Here is a 21,120-nt window from a genome sequence, read left to right as displayed (position 1 = left end):
TTCCTTCCCCCCTCCCTCCCTCCCTCCTTCCCTTCCTCCCTCCCTACCTCATTCCCTTCCTCCCTTCCTTCCTCCCTCCCTTCCTTCCTTCCTTCCTTCCTTCCTTCCTTCCTTCCTTCCTTCCTTCCTTCCTTCCTTCCTTCTTTCCTTCCTTCCTTTTATGCCTTAATATCAGTTCCAAGACAGAAGAGTAGCAAAGGCCAGACAACTGAGGTTAAATGACTTTCCTAGGGTCACACAGCTAGGAAGGGTTTGAGGCCAAATTTGAACTCAGGTCCTTCTGATTCTAGGCCTGCCACTATATCCACTATGCTATCTAGCCTAGCTTCCCCTTCTATTTTCTTTCAATACATAGTTTTAAAATATAGATGAAGGCAAGCATGTAGTTGTATTTCTACCTAGCTTAAGTTCTTTAAAGTAGTAGGATTTTGAGATAGAAGGACCTATAGAACAAAGAATGCTGGGGTTGGAAGGAACCTTGGAACCCAGCATGTTAGGATATAGAACATTGGAGTTGGAAGGAACCTTGGAGCTCTGAATGTTAGAACATAGACCAGTGTCAGAATGTAGATTATTGACCATAGGATGTTGTAGTGAGAGAAGTAGAATGTCCAAATATTATGATGCCCACAAGTGTTCAGTTAACAAGCATTTTTTTTAGCTCTTATATGCTAGTGTGAAAGGGAATTTTTATTCCCTTTGTCTATTTTAAGTTAATCAATCAAGAACTTAAAGTACCTCATAGTAACATTTAGTAAGTCACTAATAAAGTAAGTTCACGCCCTAAAAGGCCACGAGGACTGCCCCCTGCTGCCCCCTGGCAGTGCTAGGCAAATTGGGAGGCTGTGATTGAGTCTTGAGATGTGATGAGGAGAGCTGATGGGCGGAGAAAATTGTAGATTGGGGCTCTTCTTTCTTGGTGGCTCTTAGCCTTGGGAGTGTGAGCTCTGGTGGGATTCTTGACAGTCTTAGGCTCATGTGCGCTGACGGTTCTCGGTGGTTTTCAGCATCTTTTGGCTTTTTGGATTTCGGCTTCCTGATCCAGACTTTGGATTCTGGTGAAGATTCGCCTTCCTGTATTGGAGACTCAGGCTAAAGAGGGACACTTACTTGGGTGGGACTCTTGCCTCCTTGGCACGAGAGACTTCCCTTTGCAGCTCAGCCTCTTTGGCATCATTTTTGGTTGTTGGAATGCCTGACTGGAGACACTCTCATGGACTGGTGGGATTCACATTTGCAGTCTAGAGACACCAGGATTAGGACTTAGGGTATTTTTAGCTAGGCGATATTTTCTACCTCCTTCCTATATTTCCCACTTTAATGTCTCTACTTTGCTGTAAATAAAGCTGCCAAACAGCCTACTGACTCATAGCTTAACTTTAATTTTTACAAATGGCGACCACAACAACCTTTTGTAACTCATAGATTTAGTCAAACCATTTTTACCTATTACACTAGGCACTGTGCTAAGCAATTAAGACAGTGTCTGCCTTCAGAGAACTTCTATTTCCTGATGAGTGTTTAGCCAGTCTTCATTTGGTGACATCAAAGGAAACAGGGGGGCATATTACTTGTGGGGACAAACAGGCTCTTCTTCTGGACAGCTCAAATTGTTAACAGATTCTCCATTGCACCTGCTTCCACCCATCAAGTACAACAATGGTGCTGGAAGGTACCTTGGGTTCATCTAGTCCACATTCCCCATGGTACTTAGGAAGAAACTGAGGCAGAGAGCTTAAGTGAACTGTTGGAGGTTCAAAGAGAGGAATTAATAGAGGAGGTTTTCAACCCAAGTGCTCTGCCTTCAAGTTTGTTCTCTTCCCTGCCCGCCCCAATGCTACTTCTTGCTTGCAATAATTGTGCTAACAAAGTCTTCTTTTAAAAAATGGAGATTTATATTTCAGTGACCAGAGAACTCAAGCATTTCCAGAGCTCCTTCCATAGAATCATGAATGTAGCCAAAGGCCTCTGTGTTGAACATTTCTGTGACATTCCCAGTTTTTATGCATGCTCTTGATTATGTTTTTCATTTCTCACAAAAACTTCTGATGGGGACTGGTATGGGCACATGGGCAATGCTTTGGACCATTTTGGCCTCTTTTAACCATTAAGGATTATAGGAGACAAGCTTTTATTTGTCTTTATTCCTAAGCCAGGAGATAGATGGTTAGTAGTTTCTAGTATATTACCTATGACCAATTAGCACTCAGAAGTGGTCTAAGATGGCCAATGGATAGGGCATAGCACTTGGAAGACCTAGGTTCAAATCCCACCTTGGAATATTCACCATTTGTATGAACCAAAGCAAGCCAGTTTCCTCATCTGTAAAATTTTAAAAAATGGCCTCTTAGGTTCTTTCCACTTTTGATGTATGAGCCTTTCTGAAGTAGGAAAGGCACAATTATTAAAATAAGTCAGCAGTTATATATCAAGAGCGTAAACAAATCAGTTGACTTTTGAGCCTCCATTGATCATCTATAAAATGAAAATAATGCCCCTGGTATCTGTCTCACAAGACTTGAACGAGACCATTCATTTAAAGCAATTTGCAGGCCTTCAAACCTTACAAAAATGTGAGCTATGGCTAATTAATGCCTTGCCTGCTGCCCCTGGAAGAATGATAAAGAAGCTTCTGTGTGCAGTTGTTATAGGTCTACTCTTAATGTTTTTAAACTTATTGATCAGGATCTTTAATTAAATTAATTATAATTACATTATATAAATTATAATAATTAGTGATAAATTAATTAAATCCAATTAATCAAACTTATTGATCAAGAGCACTCAGTCATGGGTTTCAGTGCCTGTGTTCCCCCATCACATAGGCTCTCTTGGCATGTACCCATGTAAGGACATGTCTCCCCTGGCCACACTGTAAGCTCCTTGAGGGCAGGTAATGTTGTCTTTTTATCCCCAGTGCCTAGCATAGAACCTGACTCATAATAGCTGCTTAATAAATGCTTGTTAATGATCTGGACATGATGGAGTTGAATAAGAGATGTGGTCGTGTTTATTTTAAACTTGGTGAGGATCTTGGTGGGATGGAAATGAAACAAGTCTTTGAATTTCCCTTTGCTCTCCAGGGCTTAGCTTCTTTTACTTCCCGCTTATCAGTTGAGCATTTATTAAGCACCAGAAGCTTCAGACCCAAAAGCAAATAACAAACCCCCTCTGCTTGGTAAGGACAAATTCAGCTAGTAGAGATAATATATACTTAGAGGAATATCCCTAGAGCAAATACAAGATGAAAACAAGGTCATTTATGGGGAAGGACTTTGGACCTCAGTGAAGTAGATAATATCCTAAAACATCCTCTTTTGAGTGAGAATATTTAGAATATTTAGAAGAGAATATTTAGGAGAATATTTAGAAGACCACAGTGCCCCACGTGGATGGGGAGGGCTGCTTCTGAGCAGTTGGACATTGCTTGGCAGTTTTACGGTTGAACTGAGGGGAAGGCAGATTGTTAGAATTGTCTTTTCTAAGTTGAAATGGATAGAATTATTATTTTTTATTAAATTCTCATTAAATTGTGTTTCCACACATGCATTCAGGTTCAGGCTTGGCACCAGAGCTGGGCAGACAAATATTACCAAGTAAATGGATATGAATTGGTGTTATCGCTGTTACTACTTATTGTCATTATTGTCATCATTATCATTACTAAAACCTTCCACAAAATACAATTCTATTGTTATTATTATCACCCAAACTCCACAAAATGTAATCATGCTAGAAGCTAAAACAGCATCTGGAGTCTCCCTTGCTCATGGATCTGGCACATTTCTCAAGGCAAAAAGGGCATGAGGAGTGAATTGTTTGGTTTCCAATTCTTATACTGATTCATAGACTTTTAAGATTTTCACCTGACGAGCTAATGATCTGTTACATCTCTTCATTTGGCAGCTTCCAGCACGCCCACTGTTTCCATCCAGCCAGATGTTTCAGGAGGTTGGGATTGGCCCAGTAAACCAGGTAATCATCCCCACATTTGTCCTTTAGTCACCTTGTTTCATTTTTAAGATGATGTTTAAAAGCCAGTGAAAGTGCCTGAAGTATGTATAAATGGATCCTTCTGGGCTATGAAGAGTTTCCTGCAGGGCATACAAAGCCGAGATCCATAGTTAATCCAATGAATGATGGTCAGGATTGATCCAGGAAATTGAGATCTATAGTTAATCCAATGAATGATGGTCAGGATTGATCCAGGAAATTGAGATCTATAGTTAATCCAATGAATGATGGTCAGGATTGATCCAGGAAATTCTCAACAGGCTAGAATGTTCAGATGAATCCACTTAGGAGACATGTAACGGGACCAGATGTCAAATCTTGCGTTTGGGTTCCCCAAATCAACGGCACAACATGGGATGGGAGAATTGTGGTTAGACAGTAGTCCGAGGGATAGAATGTGATAAACTCTATGGGAGCCAACCATTCAACCATGATGGAGCTAAGAAAGGAAACCCAACTAGGCTAAAGCATGGGGAGCATCCCATCCCAGAGTACGGATGTTGTCATCTTCTAGCGTTCTGAAGAGTTTATCTTATTTACTTCTGCTATTGCCTATTTGGAGGAATATTGAACTGGGTCATGACAGCTGGCATGGGGAGAGCCCCAGAGATGAAGACATAACTGAAGGGATCAGGCATGTTTAGAGCAGAGATGCCCGGAGGGAAACACGACAATAAATTCCTTCCATTGGAATCCCATTCTTTCCCACCATGCCAGAAAGACAGAGAGGCAATTCCAGCGCTCACTTGGGAGAACTGCTCACGGTATTTGTTCAGTAACCTTGTACCAGGTCACTGAATCTTGTTTTGGATTCTCCTCTGAGGCCGTTTTGCCCATAACAATCCCCAGAGACAGAGGCACTCAGAGAGTAATGGGGCTTGCGATGGCGAGCCATGAATATTGGATGGTTATTGTCCGATGTCTCGACTTTCTTCTCTAGGTGGTTTTGGAATGGGAAGCAAATCTGCCGCCACCAGCCCCACGGGATCCATGCACAACACCCCCACGCATCACAACAAGCCGCAGTCTCTGGACCCATTTGCTGACCTTGGCGCCCTTGGTGCAAACTTATCAGGTTAAGGTCAAAATAATAACTTCTTATGGATGAAACTCTTCCATTTTGCATCTGTCTTAGGATGGGCTGTTATTTATTGTGTGAGACCAGTCATTTGTCATGCCTGAGGCTGGTCAAGAGAAATTCCAAGATTAAAGCGACCACACAAATAACCTCTAGCCACTCATTCACTTGTTCAGGGGAAGTCATAGTTTATTTAAGAAATTACTATTTTAGATTCCTTCATTTTTTTGGGGGGGGGGAAGAGTTGTTTTCTATCCTTTCACTTCTGTCTTAGAATAGATAATAAGTAGCAGTTCTAGGACAGAAGAGTGGTAAAGGCTAGGCAATTGGAGACAAGGGACTCTACCAGGGTCATACAGCTAGGAAGTGTCTGAGGCCAAATTTGAACCCAGGTTCTCCAGACTCCAGACCTGGCACTCTGTCCTTTATCTCTACCTATCTGCCCCTACCTTTATTCCATCTTGAGAGAGTCTAGACTAAGAAATGTTTTGCAGGTCTATAATTTGTGTTATTTGCAACCAAGGTTAACTTCTTTCAAAGGTACCTAGCCAGTGATTTGTCGGGATACACCATGCTTTAACTCTGTATGAGCATTTGGAAGGAGAGAGTTAGGGACTAGATCTGGGATCTCATTGAGATTTGGAGTTTCTGGATGAGGAAACTCCTTCTCCCAAAGCAGGTTGATTCCTACTCTGCAACTCTTTGAGAACTGGCCAGAGTCCTCAGAGTTTAAGTGACTTGCCCAAGATCACACAACCAGTATGTCCCAGAGAAAGGACTTGAACCCACATCTTCTTGGATTTGAGACTGGCTCTATCCCTTGTGCCAAGGTGCCTGTCTTAGATTTGAAGGAGGGGCAAAGAAAAGCAAGCAGTCATCTGCCACACCTGAAAAATGCTTAGTTTCATGAGAATTTGCTGGGCTTATGATAAAGAGGCATTTCCCACCGTTCTGGTTACTTTTATGATAAAATGAAAATATAAGTAACAGACTCTCTATAGTATTGGGGATGGGTGGATCTGTCAACAGGGAGGCAAGAGATCTGGATTCAAATTCCATCTTTACTATTAACAGACTACTTTCATGTTTCCTCTTTCTGTATTTCAATTCATTAATTTTAAAAAGTAGAGATTAGATTAGATGACTTTGAAGGTTCGCCGACACAATTAGACCTTGATCAAGAATTGATGACCCAGTTCTTGATTAATAAGACCTTATTAAAGGAACAATTAGGTGGCACAGTGGATAGAGCACCAGGTCTGGAGTTGGAAGCTCCTAGGTTCAAATCTGGCCATAGATACTTCCTAGCTATGTGACCCTGGACAAGTCACTTAACCTTGTTTGCCTCAGTTTCCTCATCTATAAAATGAGCTGGAGACTCATTATACATGGCAAGACACTCAGTATTTTTGCCAAGAGAACCCCAAATAGGGTTACAAAAAGTCAGACATGACTGAAGTGACTCAACAATGATCCAAAATTCCCTTCGAATGTCTAATTTTATGATTTATCTTATAAATCACAATTATTATATAATTTAGCTATAATAACCAAAGTTTCAGCAGGACACACGAACATATTAGGATATTAGGAAATATCCTAGCTTTTTCCAGTTGGACCCTTTTGTAACCAAGGTAACGTTCACTGAATTGATGACATGATTCCTGTGAATATGTGAGCTGCAAAAAATAGCTAAGCGATGGCCAAAAATGTGTGCTTTTCCCCTTTCATTGCAGGTAGTTCTGCATTTGCTAGCAAGCCCACCACACCAACTGGGTTAGGGGGAGGATTCCCTCCACTTAGCTCACCACAGAAGCCATCTCCCCAGCCAATGGGTGGGGGATGGCAGCAGGGGTCTGGCTACTCATGGCAGCAAACTCAATCCAAGTCACAGACCAGCATGCCCCACGCCTCTCCCCAGAACAGACCAAACTACAACGTCAGCTTCTCGTCAATGCCAAGTGGTCAGAATGACCGTGGAAAAGGACCTTCTAATTTGGGTAATGCCATTCAATTTGAACGTGATGCTTGCGTGCATGTTTTGTGTTCTGGTGTTCAGAGTGAATGTGTGGGGGAGTTGGAGGGGGGAAGAGGGAACAGAAGAGAGAAAGGAGGAGAGAGAGTATTAAGATGAGAAATTGGGGGAAACAAGCGAGAAGAAAATTCACTTAATTTCTGAGTTTTTAAGGGTAACAAGTAATTTTTTTGGAAAGAGGGAAAAGTGAGAAGGCTGGGAACTTCAAAGTCACCGTTCTGATCTTCGTTTGTTTCTGAATTAAAAGCATGTGAATATCCTCTATTTTGGCAGTTTTTATCACCAGATTTTGTGGTCTGTTGGGTACCTTTGGAAGGCTTCTCTTAAACATAGATCAGGCAGTTGAACCCATATAAACTAGATCAGTAGCCATTTCTCTAAGATGGTCCAGTCTGGGAACTCAAGTGAAGTCCCAATGAAGTATAAAAGAAGGTGGGAGAGGAGTATTGAGAGAGCTCCATCATGTGGTAGATTGCTTGCTGAACAAGGAATCAGGAAGACCAGAATTCCAATCTGGAAAATCAGGGTAGAGATACCATTATCACCTACCTCATAGGGTTAGTGTTTATCTCTTGTTTCAAGGTATAAATTCTCTTCATATCTTTCTTCCATAGCACTCACTTGGCTTGCAAAATCAATAATAGCTCTGAACCTCCCCCCCCCACTCCAAAAAAAACCTCTAACTCTTCCAAGAACTCCAGTTGAACTTGTGTCCACAAGTTACTTTTTTCTTTTAGACTTTGCTTTTAGATATTTGTGAGTCATTCTCTTCTTTTTGGTTTGAGTTTCAAGCTTTCTGTCATAATAGCTCTTTAGGGTGGAATTCTTTTTTTATTTGTGAATTCTTCCACCTTATTTCTTAACTGGATATTGTGTTAGTGCTGGGCTCTGAGCACTTAAGGGAAGAAAGCCTGGCCCGAGCACGTGTCCTCCTATTCTTCTGCTGCTTTTCTAGTTCAAGTTGGAGAGCTGTAGACTTTCAGGGTTTCCAGAGTGATGTAGTCCTGATGAAGTCAGGTCATTGCCCTCCTGGTTTGAGTTCTGCAAGTTCTTGACCCAGATTTAGGTCTGTTGGCTTGTGCGTGGTTGGTCATTTCAGTAGACTGCTGCTAGACTTTGCCATTATTATGTTGGAAAGTTCTACCATTTAAGAGTGACAAAACTGGAGACTAAAAAAGGCTGCCTCTGCTTTTAAGACCAGAGTCATATAGCCACTGTCTGTTTCTGGAACTTGATCCTTGTGTAGAATGCAGCAAAGGTCTCACTTAGTGACTGTTCCTCTGAGACCACTCCTCTCTCCACTGAATCTGTGACCCAGAACTGGGTAATGGGCACCAAAGATGCCAGGGCCTATTCTTGCACCCTGCATTAAGCCAGGGATCTCCTGAGATTTCTTCCTGCCCCCTGCATCCAGTCTCAGCTCTTTTAAAGTCCCTGGACACTGGAATGCTCTGCACAGATTTCTAACCAGATCTCATTCCCAGTGTCTGCTAACTTTTCTGTTTCCTTAAGCTTCTCTGGGCTGGAAAAAAAAAAAACTTGACTTTTTCTTGGATTTCCACAGTAGAATCTGATCTGGTGCATTTTCTAGGTCTTTGTGGAGGAGATTTGGCAGATGACCTAAGCTATACTTCTTCCTTTTCTCTGCCATCTTGACTTGCCCAGTCAACCACTTGTAAGGTGACTTCTATCTCTACCATTTGACCAAAATTTCTCTCTCAAAGGTACTAAATCATCTCTTTACTAAATTGGATGGCTTTTTTCTGTCCCCATCCACTTTGATTCCTTTAGTACTTTCAAATTAATGGCTACACTCTCTTCCCTTGGCCTTAAAATTAGAATTGACTAAATAGAAGCTAATGACTCCATGAGGCATCCAAAAATATTAAAATAAAGGGAAAAGACTGAAAAAAATGGAAGAAATTGAGGAAGGAGAATTTTGCAATCACTGGATTACCTGGAAAATGTGATAAAAAATAGATCCTTAGCTTGAAGAAATCATAAAAGAAAACTGCCTAGAACTCCTACCAGAGGATAAAATAGAAATTGAAAGAATCTGCCATCACCTCCAGAATGAAAACACCCATGATACTATAGCCAAAATCCAGAACTCCTAAGTCAAAGAAAAAATACTGCAAGTAGGCAAAAGAAGGAATGCTAAGGAGCTAGTCAGGATTTAGTAACCACCACTCTAAAGGAGTGAAGAATTGGGGGATATGAAATTCTAGAAGACAAAAGATCTAGGCTTACAACCAAGAGTAACTTACCCAGCAAAAGTAAATGTAATCCTATAGGGGAAAAAAGAAGATTTTTAGTGAAATAGAGAATTTCCAAACATTTCTGATGAGAAGTGAATAGGTGATATGGAAGAAGAGGCAATGAATGCAGAGGACCCTTTCTTGGAGTTTGACTTTCTGTAAGGAGAGAAGATATGTAGACATTACCTTGAGGGAGCAAGAGGATCAAGTAATAGATTTTAATGTTTTGAGGAAACCTGAGCATGTTCAGAGGTAGCAGAAAAAATCTCTATTTAGGGTGAAGTTGAAGTTGTAGAAAGAATAAATGTTCAAAGGAGTCAAGTCAAGTCAGCAGTTACTTACTAAGCATCTCCTTGTAGGCACTGTGCTAAGTGCCAGGGGTACAAAGAAAGCAAAAAAAAAAAAATCCTCTGCTGTCAAGGAGCCCATAATCTACTGAGGGAGAAAATAAGACGCATATAGGATAAACTGGAGATAATTATAGAGAGAAGACACTGGAAAGTCCCCAGAGGAGAAAGGGGAGAATGTGACCAAAGGTACAGGAAGAAAGGTTGTCCTTGAGCAGAAAAACTGGATTTTCCTCTGAGACTAGAGCCAAAATGGGAGAGAACTGGGATGATGAAGGGTATTTTTGATGAGTGAGGAAGAGATGAAGAGGAAGCTCATAGTGAATGGTCTGTATTTATTGATTTTTTTTTTTTTAGTAAAGTAGAAAGTACTGTTTTCTGTTAAGGGCAATGTAGGGACTACCCAAAAGTAGGGCTGGAAGAGAGAGAGAACATTTGAACTAATCACTATTGGAGAATTATAGGAAGTCAGTCTTCTCTCTTCCTTCTCCCTCCCCTCATCTCTTTTCATCTATCTACTTCTTTCACCACTTTCCCTTTTTCTCCTTCTTTCATCCCCTTTCCCATCCTCTCTCTCTTTCCTCTCCTCTTCCTCTATTCCTTTCCCTTTCTTTCTCTGTTTCTTTATTCTCCTTACCATTTCTTTCCTTCTCCTTCTCCCAACTCACCTCCTTTCTCCTCCCTTAGTTTATTTATACAGCATATCTCACTGTAAAGTGACATCATCATACTAGATTATCTCAAAGGTTCTTTGCCAGCTCCACGATTCTGAGTCATGAAATTAAGATACAATGGCAACTGTGTCTTTGTGGAACGAGGCCAAGTCATTTTCTGCTTCATACAATGTAGAGGCCAAATAAAAAAAGTATTCTATGTGAATGTATATGTTTCTTAGTGGTGTGGAAGAAGGATTATGGATATGGGGATAATTTAATTATTGCTTTCTTATTTTATAGAGGGGAAATCAAAAACAGCTGATTTTGAAGACCTTCTGTCTGGTCAAGGCTTCAATGCTCACAAAGATAAAAAGGGACCTAGAACAATAGCTGAAATGAGAAAGGAAGAAATGGCAAAAGAAATGGACCCTGAGAAACTGAAGGTAAGAAAAGAGCTAGAAATAATCGGCTGGTCAGGTCCCACCAAACATATGTCCTTCCTGCCTAGAGTTGCTGGTATGATTTAGTAAAAGCATTAATTAGATTTAGAAAAAGAAGGGACTGAGTGCAAGGCTCAGTTATTTGAATGGGATAGGGCTAGAGGAGCTATTGCTTTTATCACTTCCTCTTCATATCTCCTATACCCTTTCCCTCTTTGAACAAATTTCAAGAGTGAGGATCAAGCATTGTATGCCCACATTTCCCTCTCCTTTGGAAAAGCCCTTCCTTTCCCTCTTATATGAGAGAGAATCTCCTCCATTCTACCTCTCCCTTCCCCTCTCTCCCAATGCATCCTTCTTTCTCACTTCTTCATTTTTTTGAAATCATCCCAACATAATTAACTTATACCTTTGCCCTTTGTCTTAATACTTGTAGAGTTCTTAGGAATTACATTGATTATCTTTCCATTTAGGAATATAGAAGTTTAATTTTATTGGATCTTTTATAATTTCTCTTCCATATTTACCTTTTTTCTTTTTCCTTTTTTCCTTTTCCTTTTCCTTTTTCTTTTCTTTTTTTTTTTTTTTTTTTTTTTCTTCTCTCAAGTCTTTTGTTTGAATGTCAAATTTTTTATTCAGCTCTGGTGTTTTTATAAGGAATGCTTGAAAGCTCTTTATGTCAGTAAATCCATTCCCCTCCTCTCCCCTTCCCCCAGCCCTAAGGATTATATTCATTAAGTTAACTCGAAGGTTAGAGTTTAAAAAGAAAAGAGTTAGTTGGTGGATTCTTTCAATTTATATTTTATCCTTTGGATCAGTTTTCCTAAATAATTTCTTTTTTTTTTTAAACCTTACTTTCTATCTTAGAATTGATACTGTATATTGGTTCCAAGGCAGAAGAGTAGTATGGGCTAGGCAATGAGGGTTAAGTGACTTTCCCAGGGTCACACAGGTAGGAAGTATCTGAGGCCAGATTTGAACCCAGGACCTCCCATTTCTAGGCCTGGTTCTTAATACCCTGAGCCACTTAGCTGCCCCTTCCTTGATAATTTCTTAAAATATGATGTCTAGAATCTTTTTTTTGATCATGGTTTTTAAGTAGACCAATAATTCTTAAATTATATATCCTTGACCTGTTTTCTAGGCCAATAATTTTTTTTAAAACCCTTACCTTCTATCTTAGAATCAGTACTGTGTATTGGTTCCAAGGCAGAAGAGCAGTAAGGACTAGGCAATGGGGGTTAAGTGACTTGTCCAGGTTCACAAATCTAGGAAGTATTTGAGGCCATATTTGAACTCAGGACCTTTCTTCTCTAGGCCTAGCTCTCAATCCACTGAGGTACCTACCTGCCCCAGGCCAGTAGTTTTTCCAATGAGATATTTCACATTTTCTACCATTTTTTTATTCTTTTGACTTTGATTGTTTCTTGATGTCCCATGGAGACATTAGCTTCTAGGTGCCCAGTTCTAAATTTTAAGAAATTATTTTCTTCAGAAGCTTCTGTACTTCATTTTCTAGTTGACCAATTTTGCTTTTTATTTTCTTCAGTAAATCTGTGTTTCTTTTGTCATTAGGCCAAATATTTTCTTCATTATTTTTGTGCCTCTTTTACCAAGATGTTAATTCTTTTTTCATAATTATCTTGCATCACTTTCATTTCTTTTCCAAGTTTTTTCCCTACCATTCTTATTTCTTTCTTTAACTCTCCCAGAAATTCTTGTTGGGCTTGTATCCAATCGGCATTTTACTTTGAGGCTTTGGTTGTGGCTATTTTCACATTGTTGTCGTCTTCTGAGTTTAGGTCCCTTGTCTTCCCTGTCACCATAGTAGTTTTTTATGGCTAAGTTCTTTTTTATTGTTTGCTCATTTTTTTCCATCCTATATCTTGACTTTGATTGTTACATTGAATTCAGGCTCTGTGCACTTGGAAGTGGGTAGGATCTGTCGCAAGCTTTGGGTTTTTCCAAGCTACTATTTTCATAGTTAGTTCTAGAGGTCTGCAAGTTTTTGGTGCTTCCAAAGTGGTGTGATCCTGGAAGAGGTATGGTCACTGCTCTCCTTGTATGCACTCTGGTCTTTCCCCAGGAAGGGCCCCTGTTCCCCTATAGTTGCTAGTATTCCTCCCTATATTGGAACTTCAGTCAGGATCCCTGATTCCTTGTGTCTGATACCCAGGGTTCTTCTCTACCTTATAAATGGGACTCAAAACTATACAAGGGCAATAGAGATTCCAATCAGTGCCAGCTATGCCCAGTGCCAGCAATGGGTCCTGTGTAATCTCTTTCTCATCAGTTGTCTGAATCCTTTACTATTTCTGAATGGAGAGCTCCCAAAGCTACTGCTAGAGCAGGGACTGCCCAACGCTCACCACTGGTCCAGCTGGGTATGTGTTCCAGGTTGGCTTCCACCTCAATGTCACAGACTTCTCATGTTGACCTCCTAAGATGAGCAGAAAAAAGTATGTCCCATTCTAACCTTTTGTTGGCTCTGATGCTCCAAAATTCTATATGAAAAGTCAAGGGGTTTGGAGGGGAATTAGGCGAGACTCCAGTGGGGCGGCTGCCTCTCACTGCCATTTGCTCATTGTTTTAAACAAACAAACAAACCTCTCATGCACTTACTGCCAGATTCCAAAGTCCTCTCTGACTATCTGCCTTACCTTCTCGCTTTCAGTTTTCTTGTGTAAGAAATAAAATTGATATAAAAGGATAGACTTAAAAGTATTAGAGTTTTAAAGGGTTTCTTGATAGCCATTAGGAAAATGAAGCCATGTGTCTGTTAAGAGTTAGTTTAAAAGGACCCGCCATTACCTCCTCCTCCCATCCTGGTTCCTGCTCCACAATCAGAAAAGAGGAAGTACCAAGCCAGTTCTCACTATTTATCCTTCTGTTACGTTATTACGTAACTGTCTTACATCACCACGTAAGAGAGGAAGCCAGTTGGATATGGGAAATGTAATGTCAAGGAGCCCTAAATGTCCACAGGAAGTTTAGATCAGTTCAAGGACTCCAAGATTTACACTTGGAGTATGATGAGAGGTGACAGCTCAGTTTTGAGGTTTAAAGAGGAGAATTGCTTTGGAAAAAGCTAATTCTGCCCTGGGGACATTGCTCTTTGATTTCAGACTCTCAGATCAGTTGTCAAACACATTAGGAGTATAATCTTCCCTTGACAGTGAAGAAATTGAAGACCTTGGAAGATTAAATGATTGGTGAGGGTGACACTGAATAAGTGATAGGCATCTTGTGCCTCTCGGTCACTTCAGAAAACCATACTGCTAAGCAGGCTTGAGAAAATGATTTGGTTATTACCCAAATAGTGACTATAGGACACCAACAGCCACTTAGTTTTACTTTGCTCTGGAATTTCACCTTTGCAAACTCTGATGTCTTCGCATCAAAGAGGAATTAGCATTGATTTCCTGGGTTTCAAGGGGCAGAATTGGGATCATATGAGAGAGATACTCAGATCCTCAGTGGGTGTGTTTGGATATTCCACTCTGTGATTGAGACCACAACCCATACAAAGGAATTCTTATCTATATCTTTTCATAAATCTCTATGGGGGTGGATGTCCATCCAATATACTGGGGACTTCCTTTATTCTATTTCTTTAAAAAAAAAAGTTTATAATCTTTACCTTCCATATTGGAATCAATACTAGTTATTGGTTCCAGAGAAGAAGAGTGGTAAAGGCTAGACAATAAGGGACCAATGACTTGCCCAGGGTCATCCAGCTAGGAAATGTCTGAGTTTAGATTTGAATGCAAGACCTTTTGTCTATAGACCTGCTCTCTATCCACTGAGCCACTTACCTGCTCCTCATTCTCTTTTTTGATATGAGGAGGGTATGAGTGGACAACTCAAGCTCCTGGCCAGGTATATTCTCAAGCACTCCATATGGTTAGTCCATTTTTTTTTTTTTACAGGCATCCATTTCTCTTTACCCCTTACTCCAGTTCCATGTGGTTCTTTATTTGTCAGATATTATAGCCATCTGTGACCCCCCCCCCTCCATAAGCCTCCCCCTTGTCCTCTAAGAGGTACCTGCTCATTTTTCATTTCTTGGAAACTCTTGGGCTCTGTGACTCACATCCATACAGTAGAATTAATGATGTCTCAGTATTAAGAAGGTGGGTCTTTGTTCCCAGAATGGAATGAGCTGTGTAAGTAGCTTAGTGCATCCCCCTGCCCTAAAAGTCTTCAAAGAAAGACTGGATGACCACTTGTCAGATGTTGTAATGAGGGACTGATTGGACTCGATGGCCACTAAAGTTCCGTCTTAATCTGTGATTCTATGACAAGCTTTATAGCTTTTAGATGCTGATTGTAACAGCATCTAGTGGTAATAATACTGCTCCGGAGCCAGAGGATCTGGGTTGAAATCCAACATCTCTCACTTATTTCCCATATGACTTTAGGCAAGTCATTTGACCTCTTGAAGCCTCAGTTTCTTCAATTATGAAATAAGGGGAACTGTAGCTAGTTGATGCAGTTGGATAAAGCACCAAACCTAGAGTCAAGAAGACCTAAGTTCAAATCCAGCCTCAGATACATAATAGTTGTATGACTCTGGTCAAGTTACTTAACTCCATTTGCCTCAGTTTCCTCATATGTAAAATGAGCTGGAGAAGGAAATGGTAAACTACTCTGATATCTTTGCCAAGAAAACCCCAAATAGGGTCACAAAGAGTCAGACGTGACTAAATCAACAGAACGACAAGGCCCATTTAAGCTCCTTGGTCCAGTATCCTCTGATGATTCTCTGATTTGGGAATTTATGACTATGTGACCTTGGTCAAGTCCTTTAAGGTCCCTGGGCTTCAGTTTCTTCTTCTATAAAATAAGAGAGTCAGACTTATTAGCCTTTGAGGTCCCTTTTTTCCCTGGGTTCATGATCATAATCGTCAGATGATTTCATTGCCTTGGGCTCCCCGATTTTCATTTTGTGAATTGTCTCTTATTGACTCTCTGCACAGAACCTTTTTCCCTACTAGTTTCATTAAACAACGAATTTCTGTAATGGAAGCTTTTCTTTGTATTTAAAAATATAGATTTCGTATGAGACCCACATGCTGAGAAGAGCTATTTTAAATTATTAACAGCAACTGGCATTTTAATAATATCTTCAAAGTTTATAATTTGATTTGTTTACATAGAACAATAGCTCGGTGTAGCATCTGGACGTGCGGTCGATGGAAGCTATGGGTGTGAATCCTGCTCCTTTACTTATTAAATATAGAACTAATACTAGGCGAGACATTTAACTCTCTGAACCCCTTTCCTTATCTGGAAAATGGGAATGTTCATTCCCATAGCACACTCTTTATAAGTCAACCCATTCCCTTAGATTGTTACTTTCCCTATTAGAATATAAGCTCCCTGAGGGCCTGAATTGTTTTGCTTTTTTATTTCTATGTTCTTATTGTTTCTGGAATGAAATATAAACTCCTCCGTCAGGTATGTTGTGACCATCAGTCTGGCTCCCACCTCTGCTTCCAATTTCATTTCATTTTCTGGGATTCTTCATAGGACCATTTAGTCCTAGATTTAGTTTCCTATCACTGGAAGCTGACTTGCAAAAGTCCTTCTGAAGGCATTGAGTTCAACCCCCTCATTTTACAAAAGAGGAAACTGAGACTTCATGAGACTGATTAAGTGACTTCCTTAAACTCACACGCCCAGTAAATGTCTAAGGCGGGATTTGAACCTAGGTTTTCCGACCTCCGAATCCATTGTTCTATTGATAGATGAAATGGAATATTTAAAATGCTTTGCAAATTTAAAAACTCTAAATGGTGCCAATTAATCACATCATATTTTCTCATTTGGGCCTCACAGACTTTTTTTTTTAACCCTTACCTTCTCTCTTAGTATTAATTCTGTGTATTGGGCAGAAGAATGGTAAGGACTAGGCAATGGGGGTTAAGTGACCAGCCCAGGGTCACACAGCCTTCGGAAGCAGGGACTCAGTACTCAGTTAGATCTATGCTATATTTAGGAAGTTCCTTCCAATAACACAGATTGCAACCTATCCCAGTCTGTCTATCCTGGGCATTTCTTGGTCAAGTAGGATGATTCCCTTTATAAAGATGAGAAAACTGAGGGTCGGAGGGGTTCACTGACTTGCCCATCATAAATGGAAGGACTGGAATTTTGATGTAGGTTTTCCTGACATTAAATCCACTATTGTCTGTGCCTTGATGATTTCCTAAGAATGTACATTGAGTTACTCTCTCTTACAGCAGCTCTTAATCACATCCTATGGACCCCGACACTCAGCTGCCTCCCCGGTAGTAGAAGGATCTTTGTCGTTGCAAGGATGGGCGCCAAATTCTATTTCTTCATTTGCAGATCCTGGAATGGATTGAAGGGAAGGAGAGAAACATCAGGGCGCTGCTCTCCACCATGCATACGGTGCTGTGGGCGGGAGAGACCAAGTGGAAGCCGGTGGGCATGGCTGACCTGGTCACCCCCGAGCAGGTGAAGAAGGTTTACCGGCGGGCCGTGCTCGTGGTCCATCCAGACAAAGTGAGTAGAAGGGGAGGAAGTTGGGTAAAGGTCACCCATGTTCTTCTGGGAAGGTCCCCACTTTCTGGTTTGCTTTGCACTCTTGCATTTTTGTCATCCTAAGCGTGGAATGAGCATGTCCTACGCCACAGGCTGTCTCATCCTCTCCACCTTGCAAATTTTAATGAATGAATAAACAAATCCATGACTGAATGAGTAAAGAGATAAATAAAGAGATAGAATAAATAGATGAATCACAAATCACTTATTAAGGGCTCACTATTGTTCCAAGCACGTTAGATGGTTCTAGAATATATTTATAATATTTTATTTATTTTGTATTCTATTATCTTTACAATAATAAAACAGTCCCTTCCTTCATGGGCCTTATAATATAATAAGGGAGACATACATAGAGGGGAGAGGGTCAGTTGGTCCATATAGTGGTCCATATCTTCAACTGAAGTCACATGAGCCCCAGGGAAGGAGCTCCAGAACTGAAAGGGTTTAACCTTCCATGATGTGGCCTTTAGAAGAATGAAAGTCAAGACCAAGGTATGTAGGCTCTGTGATCTTATCTGTGAGATAATTGTTTAAGGGCTTAGCACAGTGCCTGGCACATAGTAGGTACTACTAAATGCTTGTTCCCTTCCCTTCCCCCCTTCTGCCAGCACCTAGGATCTTACATATATTTTGTAGGTATTTATTTGTGTATGCATTGTCTTTTCCAGTAGAATGTAAGCTGCTTGAGGGCAGGGGCCGTATCATTTTGTCTTTGTATCCCCAGGTTGGGGGCTTTATCGGTGCTTTTGATCAATTGATTGATTTTCCCCAATTGCAGTGAATACATAGGGTCAAGTGAGTAACTTCTAAAGTAATTTCTATCCAGTTGACAAATATTTTTCAGACACCTACTATGCACAAACCACTAAGCTAGGTACTGAAGGCCCAAAGTGTAAACCAAGCAGCCCTCTCTCTCCAGGAGTTCACAAATGTCAACTTCTCTTCTTGTTGATCCCTACACATCTGCATGTTGGCAGCTGTGTCGTTCAGGTATAGGAGCTGGGAGTGGACTCTAGATTTCACTGATAGTCTAGAACTTCTGGGTGAGGAAGCTTGCTCTAGAAATGGAGGTATGCATCTTAGAGTCTTAGTTGCTTAGAACACTTCTGAGTACTCCAAGGAACTTGGAGGCAAGTCCTACCTCTATTTATGTTTAGCAGGAGAGAAAACATCCCAAACCACTTGACTAGCAAGAATAACAGACTGGAATGAACCATGTTGCTCTCCTAAATGGCATCAACTCAAACAAGATGGCAGCATGGTTAAAGTAAGACCCAAGGAGCGGGCTTGTAAGGCATATATTTGAGGTTTTATTCCCCATCATGCCTCTTCTAGTAACTGATCCCAACCGATGGGCCAATGAGAAGCAACTTCATTTGCTTAACTCAAAGAGATGAAAAAGTAATGATAATGATAACAATAAGAACATAGATACTGGCACTTGAATAAGGTTTTATTATTGATTTATATTTGGTGTTCCATTAGATTTCTAAAGGCATCATTAGGTACTTGGTCAAATGTCCAGATCTATTTATCATCTCTGATAATCTGATAAAGAAGGCTTAGTTGATAAGGAAATAACTGGACATGGGAGATGATCTTGACTGTTAACTCATAGTTGCTTCTCTGAAGTGCCATTGAGTCACAAATGTATTATATATGAACATTCAAACTCCCTTCCACCCACAAGCACAGAGAGAGTTTTACAGCTCTGTAGACATTGCAATGAGTTTAGACAACACTCAGAAACTCAGAAACTTCAAGGTGAAGATAAGAACCAGGCTGGACCTTCAGCTGCCTGATTATCAGCAAGCTAAGTCTGAGAATACTTTTCTCAGGGGCAAATGCCCTGCTAAACTAAGGTTTTGGCCTTGGCTGCATTTCTGACCAAAGGGGAAGAATGTTAACCTCTTGACTATTGGTTTGCTAAGAGCTTAAAGCTTTTCAATAAGGCCACAATACTTTTCAACAAGAAATCACAAGGATCACAAAGGGGTTCAAAAGAGGAGTCTCAGATTTTTATCTATTTGAGACTCTGTTTCTCTTATTGGCTTCCCACACCCTGTGAAGTAAGTACTATTATTTATGGATCATTTTTCAGATAAGCCTGAAAGAGGGCAAGGAATTTACTCGGCATCACAAAGCTAGTATGAAACAGGATTTGAACTCAAGTCTTTCTGACTCCTCCATATTCAGGCTTAATCCACTGTCCTGCCTATATGCCTTCAGGCTAAAAGCTTGACTACCAGCTACTGTTTGTAGCACCTAGTTAGTAAGGATAATTCTTAATAACAAGAAGCTACTAGGAAACATTAAGACATGATGGATGGAGAACCTTGAAGTCAGGAAAACCATGTCCTGAGTCCTGCCTCATGATAAACCAATCCACCATGAAAAATGGAGAATGTCCTTTAGAAAAGTAAATATGGGAATTTGAAGACATGGGAGATCAGGGAAAAAGAAAGTATCATCTGTTCTTTGTGCATAGCCATTTATTAATTAATCTACCAATCAAAGAACATTTATCAAGTACATATTATGAGCTAGGATTGAGAGTCAAGCCTAGAGATGGGAAGTCCTAGGTTCAAATCTAACCTTGAACTCTTCCTAGCTGTATGACTTTGGGCAAGTCATTTAACCCTATTGTCTAGCCCTTCCTACTCTTCTGCTTTGAAACAAAATATTGATTCTAAGATGGAAGATAGAGGGGTTTTTTTAAGTGTGTATTGTGTGCCAAGCACTGGTGATATAAAGGAAAGAAAGGAAACCAGAGTAGTCCCTGCCCTTAGGGAGTTGCCACACTGTTCTCCAAAATTCAAAATGTGGGTTTTGGTGGGGCTGCTGAGAGTTCTCTATTGAGAAATTAAATCTGCCTTCTTATCTGTAATGGGGAGACCAGGGCTTTGGGGCAGTTCACCAAAACTTCAAGGGTATTGATCACACTGCTAGCCGGATGGTAGCCTACCAATGACTGCTTAGAGTACCTAGTCGGTAAGAATATTTAATGATAATAAGAAGGGGCCAAAGCAGTATGACTGGATCGATGCAGAGCCTCAAGGTCAGGAAAAGCTTGTTCTGAGTTCTGCCTTTGATATTTATTGTCTTTCTAACCCTTGGCAAATCAATGCATCTCTCGGTGTTCTGGGCGACTGATTCTGCACTGAGGGAAGGCATTTGCTCGCTGGGTGATGAAGTCCCAGATAGAAAACAAACTTTGAAAAAACAGAAAGTACTAAGTGGCATCTTCCTCTCCCTGCTGGCTGCTCCCAAGTTAGATGCTTCTCGTCCCCACGCATCCTACTCCCTGGTTTCTCCAGCATCCCACCCTATTCTCACAGCCTCTCCAGGAACAACCTTCTGATGGATGTCCTGGGGATTCCATTCTCCTCACGCACAAACCTCAGTGACCTTCAATGACCACTTTTAACATTGCTTGCACCCCTCTCAGGAAGAGGGTAAGCTCCCTGAAGGCAGGGACGGTTTGGTTTTACTCTTTGTACCTCCAGAGCCTAGCATAATTCCTGACACACTCCCTGAGTACAAAGGTTGCTAGTTACAGCTCTAAACTTATTGTCCTTTCTATTATTCCCTATCCTTGAGAATTCTTCTGAGGGCATGCAGATTTAGAGACATATTATATTATATTATATTATATTATATTATATTATATTATATTATATTATATTATATTATATTATACTATACTATACTATACTATA

At 40.5% G+C, this 21,120-nt stretch overlaps 1 protein-coding gene across 1 annotated transcript in view; it reads left to right on the top strand.

Annotated features, from left to right (window-relative positions):
* Positions 1–21,120, top strand: part of DNAJC6 (DnaJ heat shock protein family (Hsp40) member C6) — a 121,791-nt gene that overhangs the window by 95,754 nt on the left and 4,917 nt on the right. The window contains exons 7-11 of the mRNA XM_044674765.1: positions 3,899–3,975; positions 4,955–5,074; positions 6,829–7,092; positions 10,689–10,831; positions 17,183–17,359. Coding sequence (XP_044530700.1) covers positions 3,899–3,975; positions 4,955–5,074; positions 6,829–7,092; positions 10,689–10,831; positions 17,183–17,359 — 781 coding nt within the window. The remainder of the gene's footprint in view (positions 1–3,898; positions 3,976–4,954; positions 5,075–6,828; positions 7,093–10,688; positions 10,832–17,182; positions 17,360–21,120) is intronic.

Source organism: Gracilinanus agilis, chromosome 4 (assembly GCF_016433145.1).
Source record: "Gracilinanus agilis isolate LMUSP501 chromosome 4, AgileGrace, whole genome shotgun sequence".
NCBI classification, from domain to species: Eukaryota; Metazoa; Chordata; class Mammalia; order Didelphimorphia; family Didelphidae; genus Gracilinanus; species Gracilinanus agilis.
Note: the sequence above shows the minus strand (reverse complement) of the source record. Positions and strands in the feature narration are given on the sequence as shown.